General features: G+C 42.9%; 1 protein-coding gene across 9 annotated transcripts in view; it reads left to right on the forward strand.

Annotated features, from left to right (window-relative positions):
• Positions 1-16,941, forward strand: part of REPS2 (RALBP1 associated Eps domain containing 2) — a 194,789-nt gene that overhangs the window by 104,597 nt on the left and 73,251 nt on the right. For 6 of the 9 annotated variants that reach the window (XM_074323769.1, XM_019746264.2, XM_019746267.2 and 3 more), the window contains exons 12-13: positions 3,955-4,000; positions 7,110-7,246. The exons of the other annotated variants lie outside the window; for them this stretch is intronic. In XM_074323769.1, coding sequence (XP_074179870.1) covers positions 3,955-4,000; positions 7,110-7,246 — 183 coding nt within the window. The remainder of the gene's footprint in view (positions 1-3,954; positions 4,001-7,109; positions 7,247-16,941) is intronic. 9 annotated transcript variants of the gene reach the window in all.

Genomic DNA, 16,941 nt, shown 5'->3' on the forward strand with positions numbered 1-16,941 from the left:
TAAAAACAAACTGACTAGGGAAGGCCTTACTATTTGGAGCTCTGCTTATGAGGACATGAAAGAAGTTGCTGCTTTGTTTTTTTCTCTCTCCTAATATTTAATAAGTAAATCATGTTTGTTTGGGTTAGCTAGCTATCTTCACAGGCTTATTTGTTTAAAGTTGGAACAAAGGAATCAATATAACATTGAGGCTTATGCTATAGTATAATATTTCCCAAACAGTAAGTTCATTCAAGGTTTAAAAGAAGAGCGTTAGAGGGAGAGGAAGGAGAGTGGGGAGAGGGAGGAAGGGAGCAGGAGGAGGGAGGGAGAGGGAGAATGAATGAATGAATACGAATGAGAATATGTGATTGATTTCAGTGATGAGGCCTAAGAATCTGTATTTATAGGCATCCCCCCACCCACACCCCCATTTTGGTAACCACTACCTCTAGAAGGTGATGTTAAGAAATAGAAAACTATAGATGAGCCATGACTCCAAAAGTGGTAGGAATTCTCAAGCTGAGCTTTGGATTTTGAAACTGATTTGGGCTCCTTCTTCATAGAGGGAAACGCTCTATTTGTGTAGGACCCATGCCTGAGGTAGGTTCTTTCCAACTCTAATTTCTGGAGCTAAAGTGCATACAGCCCGTGCTCGCTTGGCAGCACATATACTAAAGTGGATACATCCCAGGTTTTGTAAACTTCATGTGATGATATTAGGAAAAGCTAGTTACATTTAGAGATTTAAATTGGTGCTTCTCTAACAGCCTTTGGAGCTAATAACTTCCTGTTTCTTTCATGAGCGTCACATGGTCTCTGGGGCCTGCGCTTTAGCCATCGTTATCATTCCTTCACTGAATAGGGCACAGTGTGGGTCCCCAGGCAGTACCTATCGGGGTGCGCCACAGTGCACAAAGGACATCCGAATTTGCTTTGCATTCTGCCTGGGAGCATGCTATGTGGTTCCTGGTTCGTTCTTCCCACTGCTGCCCCTTTGTGGAGTGGATATGAGGGAATCCCTCAGCTGAAAACACGTTTAAAGCGCCCTTTCCTGGGGAATGTTTGGATTCCCAGCGGGAGACACTGGCGTTTCAAGGTGGAGGTTTCTAATTCTCCATAGCGGTCCGTGCCATGTGGACAGTTGATCTCAGTTGAGTTAGTGCCTTTTGGAGAGTTAAACTCCAGGCTTGCCCTCTTACCCAGGTTTTGTTTCCTGGAAAGATGACATGCCTGGAGTATTCTAGGAAGTTGGCATTCTTCTTTCCTCTTCCCAGCTAAATGAGAAGTGATGATCTGCCCCTTGGCTTCTGCCTGGATTCCTTGCCACTTTTGCAGATGGTCACGTGCTGAGCCTGACTTTCAGGGCCTTGGAGGCTAATGGAAGACTTAACTGGAATAGTGTTCTGCAGCTTTTTCTCATCTGAAACCTGTGGAGACTTACCAAGACCTGCCGGGGATATGTTTCTGCAGGTGGAAGGAGAAGCATCTCCCGGCCTTGCTCTTCCACAGCGGGTGGTAATAATGATAATGGTGATGAAGATGACGGTGCAGTGGGTTACAGACGGGATGGGACTTTGTTATTGGGGCGAGGGCTTCTCTCGTTACCTATTTTTCATATACCCTTGCCCTTTTAATTGCTGAAAGTATACGGATTAGTGGAGTCTAATCGATTTCTTAGCTAGTATCACGTTCAAGCCTGATTCAACAGAGCACACTGCACAGTGGCGCTTTTTCTTGGCGTCTCTAGGTCATGCCGAGGGCATTAGGCCTGTTTGCCCTCACGCTGTTGTCTTCAGACTGCTGTTGTTGAATCTAGGTGCTGCCCCAATTGCCAGCTATCACCCCTTGGTCTTATGGGGTGCAGCCGTTCTCTCCCTCCATTACCTGTTCCCACCTGCACCTCCTTTGCTGTCCTAGGAGGAGCTAAATTTAGAAACCAGATTTTTAAGCCTGAAAACTTAGGACTACTCTATGAGAGCAATGTTTTGCAATTCTAAAATACATTTAGTTTTCAAAGTACCTTCACCTTCTTATCTCTCCCTGTGAGGAATGGGCCACATTTTCGTTTTCTTCATTCCGTAAGTGAGCAAACTGAGGTTCACAGAGGTAACAGCTAGTGAGTGTCGTGGCCTGGTCCCCACTGCTCATCTACATCCCTCACCCCATCTGTCTGTCTGCCTATCTCTCACCAGCATGGTTCACCCCGCCTTCCACACCCATTCCTGCCCCAGCCAAAAGACAAAGATAATGGCAATTGACAAAGGAATTAACGGTCACTGCAGTCTGGTTTGGGGAACAGTATTTTCACATGGCCGAGACTTCCCCTGCCTACATCTTGCTGGAAAGCAGTGGGGCCTGAGGGAGAAGAGGGGCCCGGGCTCCGTGGGCAGCTTGCTCGGAGGGCGGTCCACAGCTCTGTGGTGAGTCTGGTCACACCGTCCCCCGAGCCCCATGTCAGCCAGCTTGTCTGGAGGAGAGGCTCCCTTAGTCCGCTTGCCTTTGCTACCTGTGGTTTGTAGGATGCAGAGGTAGTTTTCCATGATAATGGCCAAGATGGGGCTCAGAGTCCTCAGGCTGCCCACGCTTTTCAGGACTGGCAGCCTTTCAGTGGTTTTGAGTTGAAAGATGCCTGTGTTCTCACTACGACAAGCCAAAATGCTTAGGTTGGGAGAAATGCTTCTTTTTGGCAGCTGACCCTATGGAAGGGAATGTATATTGCTAGTTTGCTTTGTGCCTTGTTAGCACTTCAGCTCCCCTTTCCGCCCTGCTTATCTAACCCAAGGATTTTAATGATCATCGTAAATCCAGGCTGCTTCATACCAAGGAGGGTTTTCTCTTTGGAGCAACATAAAAGAGGAAGGGATGGTGCAGTGAGACATTTTCTTTCTGGAAGGATTTGTGCAAGCAATATATACTGTATTCTCCTTGTTCCTAGTTAGCAGCACTTTTTCTATGAATTTTTATGACATTTTATGATGAAAAATTTGCAGTGTTTGCAAAACCTCAGCATAGCTAGTGGTTTCTAAAGTTGTCTTCCATAGAGGATTGAAAACATAAAAAGAGGATTAATGTTTTTTGTAAATGTTTCTAATTACTCCCAACAAGTTATGATGGGCAAGTAGGCTTTAGGGGCATTGGTAGTGAGCACGTTAGTTTATGACTGAAATTTGATATGGGAAAGTTGTATGGTTGACAGAATATTTTAATGATTTCACTCCATAACATTCTCTGTACAATTTGGTCACAGAGACATGGGGACACAGGAATATTTTCTTTTCAGAAAAGCTGCATAGCTCACTGCAACTTCCTTGTGGGAGCTCTGATTTCTTGTGGTCATGCTGCTCTGGTAGTGTATTTTAAGAAAACCTTAACATGTAGCCCGATGGATTTCTTCCTAGCCTTCAAGGGTTCAAAATCTATTACTAGGCTATCATGATAGACCAAGAAATCCTCAAGTCTGAACCCATCATTATGTAAATAGGTAACCCCTTGAGAAGGTTATCTTTCTAGACTGGAATTTCTTTTTTTATTGGGGACTATTGGGGAACAGTGTGTTTCTCCAGGACCCATCAGCTCCAAGTTGTTGTCCTTCAGTCTAGTTGTGGAGGGCGCAGCTCACTGGCCCATGTGGGAATCGAACCAGCAACCCTGTTATTCAGAACTCGCGCTCTAACCAACTGAGCTAACTGGCTGCCCTAGACTGGAATTTCTTCATTAATGAACTTTGATTTGAGAATGTCTCCTTGTGTTCTGATGAAAGGAAAATGTTGGCTTTTCTTTCCTTTTAATTGTGCCTTTAGCTTTAGAAAAAATTACAAAGTCATGAAACTGGAAGTGGTCAAGTTCTCCACATGGACACCTGTACCTCACGTTGACCTGTTGATGTGTTCTGTACTAGCCCAAGGGCAGCATATAAACCTGTTTAACTGCAGAAATGAAATCCAAGCAAACAACAACTAATCTTTGTTTCAGCCACTCCTAAGGATTCCGGCAGTCTCAAAGCAAGACCAAGATCCAGGTAGTGTTTGTTTAATTTCTGCTTTGGTGCCCTTTGTGCCTTCTCCTGGACTAGAAATAACCCACCCAACCCGCAATGTCCTTTTCCTTTCGATTTGAGGCTTAGGATATATATGGGTGAGTTCACTCGGCATGAGGGAACTGGTGCTGCTGGGGAGACTCTTAGTTTCTGTGTTTATCAGCGCTGGAAGATGGTGGCTGCTGCTCTCCGGTCACCTGACACGAAGAAGTGGCTTGTCTGATATGCCCCAGTGGTTGCAGGATGATAATGAATAGGGGGAAGTAGCTTTGGAAAGAAGGAAATACGGTTAAAAGGTAACTAACACTGATATTTACTATCCTGATGAAGTGAACATCAAAAAGTACGAAGTCGGGGGTACAGTCTAGAGGAGGGAACAAAAATGCATATGGTGATTTCAGGGAGGCGCGAAGCTTCAGGTAAGCAGTGCTTATGGTCTGTTCCATCCTATCTTAGAGCCTCTTCTCGGCTTCACAGTTTTTAAATCAGTAGAGACTAGCAGCGGAGAGAGAGCCAGTGAGGCAGAGCTGTGGTTGACATCAGACATCAAAAGGGAGGAGTGAGGAGCAATGCATAAACTAATAGAGCATCAAGAGGGAAGAAGGTATTGGGACCGCCCGTCGCCAGTGGATGCAGTGTAAGGCAGGACACTGTGTGTCTTTTCCAAGTTGTGCTTTGGCTCTTAGTGACTTTTCCCCTCCTGTGGCTATTAGACGCATTCCCGAAAAAGTGAATTTAAATCTGATCCCATTCTGTAGGCTTGAAATACTGACATTTAAGGAAATCTTACCTCCTTGGAAATCAGAGTTACCCCTTAGTTTATCTTTTATGTCTGGATTTGCTAAACTGGGGTTTTGTTTCCTTGTGTATAGATGGTACAGATGTCAATATTCATATTTTTAAAATCAACAGATACAGTAATTCATTTTGGTAGGAAAAAAAGGTGTAGGCATTATAACTCTCTATGGTTGCCACATGTACTCCTTTTTAAAAAAAGTATGATGGATCTTTTACACATTAGTCTGTACTGGCTTTAAGATGTAGGTATAGAAACACTTGTCTGCCTTCATAGTAGGAAAAACCTTTGAATTGCAAAAATCTGCTCATGTGTCCTATGTTAACTGTAAATTGAACCTCACAGTGTTCACTTCTACTGACTTCCTGTCTTTCCCAAAGTGAGTGAAATTACAAAATCTCATAGTCACATTTTCTGTTATTAATATCACTAGCTAAATTGTATATATTATTCTTTTAGGGATTGGTCTCCTGGTCTAATTTGGATGTTTTTATTTTCACTACACCCAACTGGGTCTTTATTGAGACCAAGAGAATCAAATCATTTTTATCCTCCTTTTTAGAATAATAAAGCTTTGTACAAATGTAAGGGCAAGAGGGAAAACCACCATTCTAACACTACCACACTCGTCATTTCGTTGAGTCCCTGCTAATTATATTTTAATTGGTTGCAGTCATAGTTTTTCAGTATCACTTATTTGATATTAAGTTAACTTTCCAAAATATAAATACACAGGGCTGTACATGGAGATAGAATTGAATGAGCTCTGTTGAATGGGATAGTGTGCTTAAGTCTATGTGTATATATGCCCACACATTATTATACATACACAATATTTTGTCTTTCTTGAGTGAAAAATGTCACTAAAGCTATATTTGGCATAGAAAGTTTTAAAATTTCTAGTCTCTAGGGCCTCTAATTTCCTTTTTAAATCAAGCATTCCCATTTGAAAACTTGGTTGTCCTTTCATATCACTTCCCTTTTATTCTGGTTGAAAGTGTTAGAGCATTCATCCTGCTAGTTCCTGCACGCCTTTGCCTTCCCTGTCTCGCCACTTACATTACAGGGACCACCCCAGAGCATGTCACATGCCATTATAGTGGCTTTATTAAAGATCGCAACCTTGCATGACAGACAAAACTCTCGACTACCACCAAGAAAGTTTGAGGAACTTATTCAGGAAAATGAAAACTTGCTGTGTCAAAACCAGCTTTAGCAAGAACTGAAGTTCCTTAATAGAAATGGATAGATTGTAATTTCATAAGTGCTACTCTAATAGCTAAATACTAAGAACAGTTTTCTGAGATTAATTTGTCTCTCGGACACATTCTCACTCAAAGGTCATTTTCTTCTTGGACATGAACTTAGCTGAGAAGTTGAACAGAGCAGATGTACACATCCCCTTCTTAGCAAACCATAATGGAAACTTGTTCCACAAACCTATTTCTAAGCAATGGACGAGTTGAATTAACTCAGAAAATAAGTAGTCGCTTAGAAATAGTCTAGCTGCTACCATCAAAAGATTTCCTCCCTGGCTCATAGACAGTATCAGAACATTTTAAAAATGGAATTTAGAAGCAAAGAGAGACTAGAGTTTGAATCGAACGTATGTGACCAGAGGCAAGTTGTTTAGTTCATTTTTCTTTAAATGTCATTATTGGAATTACAATCTCAGAAGTTGGCTAAGTAGTTACTGCCTTGTCACAGATTGAGGGAGGAGGTTAAGAGGAGGCCTTTGCTTTGAAAATTTTCCCAAACTCGCATTTCTTGTGGTAAGACAACCTGACTGATGTGTGTTCTCCTCTCCTGAATTTTCATTTGTGGAATATTCCCTTGAATGTTTGATTCTTACTCTCAGCTTATCTGTCGCAACTCCATATGTACCTGTCATCGCATTTGCATGTAAACAGGAGGAAAGTCCTGCTATCAGTTTATACCAGGGAGCCCTTCTGTTAAAATATGCAAGTACCTAAGCAGAAGGGTTTACATGCTATACTTATTAACAGTTTCCATAGAAACGGATTTGAATTGACAGAAAGCTTTTCCTTTTGGGTAAATTTAGGTCTAAGGTATAATAAGAGCAAAGAGGTTAAAAAAGATTCTGATTCATGGCTGGGGGTTTGGGCAGTTATTGCAGATCGGGACATCTAGGGGACATTAGAGTCCATGGTTGCTCTGGGAGCTCGTGAGTCCTTTGTAGTAGCTTTGACTTTTGTGGGTATTTTCCATTTCAGCCCAACTTTAGAGAGTAAAGCTTTGCTGTCTCCCTTCTGACCTTCCCTTATTTTGCTGCAGATCTTACTCTAGCACCTCCATAGAAGAGGCCATGAAAAGAGGCGAGGACCCACCCACCCCGCCACCGCGGCCACAGAAAACCCATTCCAGAGCCTCCTCCTTGGATCTGAATAAAGTCTTCCAGCCCAGTGTGCCAGGTGAAGTGTCCCAGCTCTGCACCCCAGCCTTTCCCTTTCCCTTTGGAGTCAGTGGAGGGGTGTTGCCACAGAGGCCTTTGTGAGCCCAGGAAATGAGTGGACCTGGCTGTTTCCCACCCCAGGAAAGTCTCCACAGTGCTGTGAGATTCTTGGGAGGGAAAGCAGTTTTAGTCAGATAGGTATCACATGTGTCTGGAGCCTTGCCCACACTTGCTCTGGATCAAGAAGAATGAAATTGTAGCAAGAGGATAAAAAACACTTCAGCCCCAGAAAGCCCACTGAGTGCGTAGCTGGGGTCATGTTCTCTGCATTCTGGTAATTTGTATACAAGGTTGCTGTCTGTGATTTCCTCAGATGCTTCTGCAGTTCTGTGAAAGATCTGGGTGATCAGTGTCTGGCCAGAATCTTCTCCTGCATTTTCTTCTTGTGGCAAAGATCTTGTATCCTGTAGGGTTTCATGCTGAGGGGCTCTGCTTTCTAAATGTGACTGATGGTTTGGTGGTTGGTGGTGGGGTCTACGGCAAGGGCGCCTTCAGATGGCTGCTCTGGGGCTTCGGGGGCTTCTGGAGCTGGCTGCTGTAGAGCTGGATTGGAGGCGGGGGTGGAGGATGGTTGGTGAGGTGTCAGAGGGGCCTGTCTGCTCCCCTGGCTCCCGGTAACATCAGGGACATCCACCTAGGGAACCTACGGAATGGCAGATGAGAACCGTGTCTTTGCTGTAGTGAAGGTGCTAAGATGCGGTGCTGTCCCAAGTGTTATTTGGGGAGCAGCAAGGGCCTTTCCACTGACTAGTATAGGCAAGCTATAAATACAGTGATTTCCTGGAACTTTCTCTATCTATGTGCATTTTAAATCAAGCCAACCTCAGATGCTAGTGATTTGCAGATTATTATCTTTTCTAAAGCAAGAAAAGAGTCTTTGGCTCACACATTAGCCTGACCCCTGTGTCCCGGCAGAGCTCAGCATGTTTTATTTGTTCTAATAAAGTACTCTCTTCACAGTAAAGTTATAGAATGTTTTTTTAATATATGAGAATCTGGAGCGCTCTATGAAATTTGATTCTCTGCCATGAGTTCATCAGATAAAAATTTGCCTTGAATTTTCCCCCATACTTTGATCCAAATTCTGGTATAATTTCATAGTAACTGGTATTTGGGATGGGAGTAGCTAAGGATGCTGCTGCTATAAAAATCTCACATGGCTGGCGGATTATGACCTAGAAGATTTTTCGATGGATGCAAGAAGATTAAAACAATCTGGCCAGCTATCTCAGTACGTTTTTCTTGCAAAGGAGAGAGGCTGGAAACGTGTAAGCATCTCTCGGGCTGTGTCAGCACAAGGAGTGTCAGCTATGTTGAGAGTGGATGTGCTGTGGCTTTTATGACATTGCAGTGCAGGGTGGAAGAGACAAGGCTGCTCTTAGTGTCCAGCTCAGCTGCTTGGTAACTGATTTCCAGCAAGTGGCTTAATCTTGCTGCATCTGAGATGCCTGATCTGTAAAATAGGGCCAATGCTCCGTGGAACTGTAGGGTTTTGGTGAGATAATAAACACAGTGCAAATAGCACCATGTTTGGCCCATAGGCGCTCAGCCCCACAGAAGACTGATGAGGGAGGGGCATCTGAGGACAAAGCCCCCTGACGCTCTTGACCCCCAGTGATTTGTTACCCACTGTTCCTCGGAGGGCTTGCAGAGGTTAAGCCCCAGTTGCCTGCTGTGGTGCCCCATTCAGTAACACACCCTTTCTCGGCTTTCTTCCCTGCGGCTTTGCCTCACTTTCCCCACAGATGAATCAAAGACCTGTTCCCAAGTCCCTGTCTTAGGGGCTGCTTTTGGGAGAACCTGAATTAAGACAGCTTCTTTTTACATCTCCAATATTGACGTGACTCAAAGAGGAAATGTATTTTGATTTGATCAATGCCGAAGAACAGTTAGGCGGGTGACATCTATATTTATAGCCTACCTCCATTGTCTTTCCAGTACAGGTTTACACAAATGACATTTTAATGAGCACTTGAAATTGATCACACGAAGAGCAGCACTTCTGCAGTATGAAAAGCAGGTGGTACCATTGCATCTACTTAATTTGTTTCCATGTTGATTAATTCTCACAGGAAAGTGCGAGGGTCTAAGTTCTGTAGAATTTTAGTGTATCGCATCTTGGTAGAAATCGCTTACTGAAATTCTGACAGACTAGGAAAGCATGAAGTAGAGTATAAACCTCTCAGAATAGCGCACCCGTTGAGAACCATGATGCCCATGTAGTAAGCCCTCAGCTGCACTTGTCTTTCTGTGTCACTTTTGATAAACTGGGTCACACTAGGCTTGCTGTCTTGTATCTGGAGCATCCCAATTAACCGTCTTTCCGTTTCCTAACAGCTGCATTGTTCTTTTAATGCCGTGTGCTGCGGATGTACCATAACTGGTGGTGCATCGATGGGGACTTGCCTCTCGCTATGTCTCCCTCTGCTCATCCTCAGCTCTTCCCCACACTTTCTCACCTCACGCACTACTCCCTGGCGCGTGCTCTTCTTGCCTCTTTCTCATGCAGCCCCTTATAAGCCTCTCTCCCCTTTTCGTCCTCCTTGCACCCCTCTGCTCCATCCTGCTCCCCTCTCCTCCCCTTCCCTGACTCTTACTCTTCTCTCCTCCCTTCTCCCCGCCCCCCGCAGGTCCCGAGCTTCTCCCCTAGGCTGCCCTACCTACCTCACTTTGCCCTCACGTCATAAACAAGGCAGAGGTTTTTACAGACTTTGTATCCCTATCTTTGTTTCTTTATCTACTTATTTTCTTGGGCGGAATCCTGCAAGTTGGACTTGCTGAGTCAAAGGCCATAGATGTTTGAAGTGTAGATATATGTTGCTAAACTGTGCTGCAGAAAACTTGGCCCTACCCACTTCCCCCACAGCTAACGTTGTCTGAGAGTGTTTCCTCGCGCCCTTGTCAGTACTGGTCAATGTTCACCCTTTGAAATGTTACCAATCTGATAGGCAGACGTTTGTATTTCCTTGATTCCTAGTGAGACCGAACATCTTTTCATATCATTATTGGCCATTAGTATTCTTTTTGTCACTTGCCTGCTCAGGAGGTTCACTCAGCTTCTGTTGCTACATCTTTTTCCTAACCACAGGGACCGCTTGTCTCCTCACTTTTCCTACGAGGTTCTGGACCAGCCTTCTCTGAAGCTCTTGGGATTGTGAGGGTGGCCGTGGGGAAGCGAACCTAACCTGCTACTTCACGGGGTCCATGTCCTTCCGGGCCCCAGTACCCCGTCTCTCTGCCAACTTTATGGCTTAAAACAGACTCTACTGGGGCAACTCTGTTTATAACAATAGAAGAGTAAGGAAAGGTAAAGAAAAGAGGGGGTAGAGAATGTACAGTGAAACAAGATGTGGACCTGAGTTGAAAGGGAAAGATAAAATGAAGCTACTGTTTTAAAAAATGAGAATCACAGGATTGTGAAAAACAGTGAAGGAGGCTAAATTGCTGAATCAGACTTGATGTAGGATTTGGATAGGATTTAAGGGAATCGCGTAAAAATGAACAAGGTCAACTCTGGCAGTGTGGGACCGTTGGCTTTAACTTTGATATCTGTGAAGAGAGTGTGAACATGTCATGTACAGGAGCCTAGACGATCCCAGGGCCACAGGTAGGTGCTTGCATTACATGGAACGCATGTGTTTTCCTAGGGAGAAGCTCGTATCACATCACTGTGTGTAAAAGGGAGATTACCTGTGTGACGGCAGATCCAGCTTGTGGAGCTGTCGTCCCTGTCCCACACAGCTACTGTGTGTGAGAGAAAACAAAAATGTGCATGATAGTCTCAGTCAGTAATTACGGAAGCGGGCAAAATTGAGAGGCAGTTAAACCCGGGACTTACATACTGACATTTAGATTTTAGAGCCTGGTACTTACAGCCACGAAACATATTTTATTACTGAAGTTCCTGTAAGGGAAGTCATACTGTCCAAGCAATCCTTTTTTTCATTTTTTAAATTGACTTTATTTTTTAAGAGCATTTTTTGGTTCACAGCAAAATTAGGGGGAAGGTATAGAGATTTCCTGTATACCCCCGGCCCCTACCCGTACCTTTCCCATGATCAACATCCCCACTGTTGACCATAACACCCTCTAGGTCCATCCATGTTTTCTCAATGATAAGATTTTATTCTTTTTTATGGCAGAGTAATATTCCATTGTAGAAATGTACCACAATTTATCCAGTTGTCTTTTGATGGGCATTTCGTTTGTTTCCATATCTTGGCTATTGTAAGTAGCGCTGCAGTAAACATAGGGATGCAGATATCTTTTCGAGTTAGTGTTCTGGATTTCTTTGGATAAATACCCAGGAGTGGAATGTTACAGTTGATGAACAGGCATCGACACATCATAATGACTCCAAGTCCATAGTTTACATTAGGGTTCACTCTTGGTATTAAACATTCTATGAGTTTGGGCAAATGTATAATAACATGTATCCATCATTTATAATATCATACAGAGTATTTTCACTGCCCTAAACATCCTCTGTGCTCCACCTCTGTGCTTCATCCCTTCCTCTTACCCCCCCCCCAACCCCTGGCTGGCCACTGATCTTTTTATTGTCACCATAGTTTTGCGTTTTTCAGAATGTCTTATAGTAGTTGGAATCATACAATATGTAGTCATTTCAGATTGGCTTCTTTCACTTAGTAATATGCATTTAAGTTTCCTCCGTGTCTTTTCATGACTTGATAGCTCATTTCTTTTTACTGCTGAATAATATTCCATTGTCTGGATATACCACAGTTTATTCATTCACCTACTGATGGACATCTTGGTTGCTTCCAAGTTTTGGCAAGGATGTGGAGCAACAGGAACTCTTCATTCATCGTTGGTGGGAGTGCAAAATGGCACAGCCACTTTGGAAGACAGTTTGGCAGTTTCTTACAAAACTGAGCATACTCTTACAATATGATCCAGCAACTTTGCTCCTTGGTGTTTACCAAATGGAGTCAAAAACTTATGTCCGCACATAAAATGTGCACATAGATGTTTATAGCAATTTTAGTCATAATTGCCAAAACTTGGAAGGTAATACCTTTTAGACCCTAACCTCCTTTTCCTCATTGAAACTGTTGTTTTCATAAGGTAATTATTTTTCGTAACAGGGTTTTTTTTGTGTTCTACTGTGTAGGGTGGGAACTCCCCTCCTTCCTCTTTTGATACTGACCTGCCCCTTCCAAAGTCATGCCTGAGCTTTGCAGCCCAAGGTTTCTATGGTGATGGTCAACTGCCTCAGTGCTGCCTCTGCTACAACAGCCCTGTCCAGTCATTGAGCATCCACTGGGCAGAAGACACAGACATTGGCTGGAGGGGGTATAGCTATCCTTTTAAAGCTTCAGACCAGGAACCCTCACCACTTCCACTCAAATCTAACCGGGGAAACCTAGTCCTATGGCTAGCCAGCTGCCAGGCAGCTGAGAAATGTAGACCCTGGCAAGGTAGCCATTTCCCAGTGACACCCCTCCATTGTGAAGGCTGAATAAAACACATCCATGGATAGTATCTGCCCATCGATAGCTCGTGTCTTTTCTTTTAGACCATGATAATAAAAATTAATTCCATGGTTATACTATGGAAATATACTATGGAAATAACAGTATATCCATATCATAGAATCTTATGAAGCCATTCAAAAGAATAAGGTATATGTACTAAGTGGAGAACTAGCTGAGAGAAATTAAGTGGAAAAGGCATGCCACAGAATGTGTACTCGTATGTTCTTAAATGTATAGACAGTTTCTGGAAAGATACTTAAAATAATAACAGTGGTTATCTCTCCAGAAGAGAGTAGGATGACCGGGGACAGGAGTGAGAGAAACTTACTTTTCATTGAATACCATTTGTATCTTTTAAATTTTGCTTCATATATACATATTACCTGTTACAGAAAATTTAGTTTTCATTCTATAGCTGCAATGACCAGATGGTGCCTGAGAGTATCCCAGAGATGTTCTTCCCGCTGAGTTTACCTGTCTCAAAACTTGCCTACCATTACCTACCCAAGGTATCGCTATGGCGAGTCTGCTGCCACCTCCTGGAATGCAACTGAAATGACAAAACCTTCCACAGCATTCTTTTTCTTTTCTTTAAATTAAAGTGTATTGGGGTGACAATTCTTAGTAAAGTTACATAGATTTCAGGTGTATAATTCTGTATTACATCATCAAGAAATCCCATTGTGTGTTCACCACCCAGAGTCAGTTCTCCTTCCATCACCATATATTTGATCCCCCTTACCCTCATCTCCCACCCCCCACCCCACTTACCCTCTGGTAACCACTAAACTATTGTCTGTGTCTATGAGTTTTGTTTCTCATTTGTCTGTCATGTTCTTTTGTTGTTTTATATGCTACATATCAGTGAAATCATATGGTTCTCTGCTTTTTCTGTCTGACTTATTTCGCTCAGCATTACACTCTCAAGATCCATCCATGTTGTCACAAATGTTCTATATCATCTTTTCTTACTGCCAAATAGTATTCCATTGTGTATATATACCACAACTTCTTTATCCATTCATCTATCGAAGGACATTTTGGTTGTTTCCATGTCTTGGCCACTGTCAATAAAGCTGCAATGAACATTGGAGCACACTTGTCTTTATGGATCAATGTTTTCAGATTTTTTGGGTAGATACCCAAGAGAGGAATTGCTGGGTCATATGGTAATTCTATTCATAATTTTTTGAGGAACCTCCACACTGCCTTCCATAACGGCTGCACCAGTCTGCATTCCCACCAACAGTGTATGAGGGTTCCTTTTTCTCCACAGCCTCTCCAACACTTGTTACTATTTGTCTTGTTGATGATAGCCATTCTGACTGGGGTGAGGTGATATCTCATTGTGGTTTTGATTTGCATTTCTCTGATGATTAGTGATGTTGAACATTTTTTCATATGTCTATTTGCCATTTGTATGCCCTCTTTGGAGAAATGTCTCTTCAGGTCCTCTGCCCATTTTTCAATTGGGTTGTTTGTTTTTTTGTAGTTGAGTTGTATGAGTTCCTTGTATATTTTGGATATTAGCCCCTTCTCGGAGGCACTGTTTGCAAAAATCTTCTCCCATTCAGTTGGTTGCCTCTTTATTTTGTTGATGGTTTCTTTTGCTGTGCAGAAGCTTTTTAGTTTCATATAGTCCCATTGATGTATTTTAGCTTTGACTTCCCTTGCCTTTGGAGTCAAATTCATAAAATGCTCTTTGAACCCAAGGTCCGCAAGTTTAGTACCTATGTTTTCTTCTATGCAGTTGATTGTTTAGGTGTTATGCTTAAGTCTTTGATCCATTTTGAGTTAATTTTGGTACATGGTGACAGATAGCAGTCCAGTTTCATTCTTTTGCATGTGGCTTTCCAATTCTCCCAGGACCATTTATTAAAGAGGCTGTCTTTTCTCCATTGTATGTTTTTTGCTTCTTTGTCAAAAATTAGCAGAACATTCTTGAAAGCTCTGCTATGTTCTTCTGATGCCTTTTCAGTGCCCCTCCAACAATGAGGAATAGTTTTGGAGGACTTCCCAAAGACTCTGTTGTGAGTCGTACAGATGGGCAAGGTGTTGTGGGAAGGGCTGTGTCTTGGAAGGCGGGTATGTTTCTGAGTGGTGAGCTGAGAAGAGTCTCCTGGGTTTTCTACAAACGATTTCTTTTTGCAACTTGAGAAATGGTAAACCCCTTGGGAATAAGCGATGGTCTCAAGAGCAAACTTACCTTTCATGTTCTTTCCCTAAAGGATGAATTCGGCCACACAGATGACTTTGACCTTATAGACTTTTCGTATTGTGTCATTCCTGTGAGAGCCACATGTTCCCTTTTAAAATCTAGTGGGATTAAACAATCTATTAGGGTTATGGGATTCCTGCCCTGCCCCCAAACTTTTGGTTCTGCAAGACGCAGCCAGCCACACGTTCAGTTTGGTAGTCTGGACAGTTTGGTTTTTTTTTTAAATGGAACCTTTATTGAGACATGATCCTCATACTATAAAATTCACCCTTTTAAAGTATACAGTTAAGTAGCTTTTAGTATATTTATGGTGTTGTGTAACTACTAGCAGTATACACTTTGAGAACATTTTCATCACCCCCCCCCAAAACCCCGTACCTATCAGCAGTCATTCTCCATTCTTCTTTCCTCTCCCCACCCCCAGCTGTTGGCAATCACTAACCTCCTTTTTTCTATGAATTTGCCTGTTCTGGACATTCCGTATTAATGGATATATACACTATATGGTGTCTTGTACCTGGCTTCTTTCACTTAACATAATGTCTTCAAGGTCTATCCATGTTGTAGCATGTGTCAGTACTTCATCCCTTTTATGGATGAGTAATATTCCATTGTATGGACGTGACACATTTAATGTATCCATTTATCAGTTGATGGGCATTTCCAGGGTATCTTTATGACCAGAGTATCTTTCCATCCATTGTTTCCACTTTTTGGCTGTTATGAATAATGCTGCTCTGAACATTCATGTACAGTTGTTTGTGGAAACATATATTCCTTTCTCTTGGGTATATACCATACATGGGAGTGGCATTTCTGGCTCATATGATGACTATGTTTTCCAAAGCAGCTGCACCAATTTGCCACGTCACTAGCAGTGAATGTGGATGACTGTTTTCTCCTATCTTTGAAATGCTTGTTATTGCCTGTTCTTTTGATTTTAGCCATCTTAATGGGTATAAAGTGGTATCTTATCATGGTTTTCCTTTGCGTTTTCTAGTGACTGCTGATGTTGAACGTCTTTTCATGTGCCATGTTTATGTCGTCTTTGCAGACATGTCTGTTCAAAATCTTTGCCCATTCTTAAATTGGGTTTTGTCTTTTTATTGTTGAATTGTGAGGGCGCTTAATATATTCTGGACACAAGTCCCTTTTCAGATATATGATTTACAGATATTTTGTCTCATTTTGTGGGTGGTCCTTTCAACCTTTCGATGGTGTTCTTTGGAGTTTTTAATTTTGATGAAGTCCGGTGTATCCATTTTGGCTGCCACTGCAGTCATTTGTCTTTGACGGGCCAAGGAATGCCATCTAGCTTTCTCGACCTGAATCTTTGCTTTCAGGCCTGGATTTGTTTGTGGTGGGGTCTATCGTGAGAAACAACACTCAACATTCCTAGTGACAGCAAATGAGATTTCCCTTGAGCTTCTCAGTAGTTGCTAGATAAAAGATGTTGGCTGCGTGCAGTGTTGCTTTGTCATGAAATTTGAAGTCTGAAAGGTCATGTAAACATATAGAAGTATATTTGGGATGTTGGGCTGGATGAACATTTTCGGAGGTAAAAATGTAGTCCTGGGATTTGCAAGCTTCTCTGTGCCAGTATCCAGCGTGCTCTTCTAGATGACACGCCAGTGTCGGTCTTTGGAGCTGTGGTTGCCATGTGCTGTCTGTCCTTGTCTTTGTGCCTTTTCCTGTTTTCTTGCTCTATGGGGCTCCCCCCCCCCCAGTGAGTTATGCGAGAGTTCCTGTGCCAGCACAGTGCTGGGATCGGTGCCTGCAGGAGTCAGAAGCCTGGAGAAGTTGTACAAAGGCTTGCCAGGGTGAGGGTGCGGCTAGTCCTGCTGTTGGGCAGGGTGCATTGTCTTTTATACCCACCCTCCAGTGTTACAGCTGGCCCTGTCTGGCTGCGTACTTTATCAAGGGCGTGTGGGATGGAAC

Source organism: Rhinolophus sinicus, chromosome X (genome assembly GCF_036562045.2).
Source record: "Rhinolophus sinicus isolate RSC01 chromosome X, ASM3656204v1, whole genome shotgun sequence".
Lineage (NCBI taxonomy): Eukaryota > Metazoa > Chordata > Mammalia > Chiroptera > Rhinolophidae > Rhinolophus > Rhinolophus sinicus.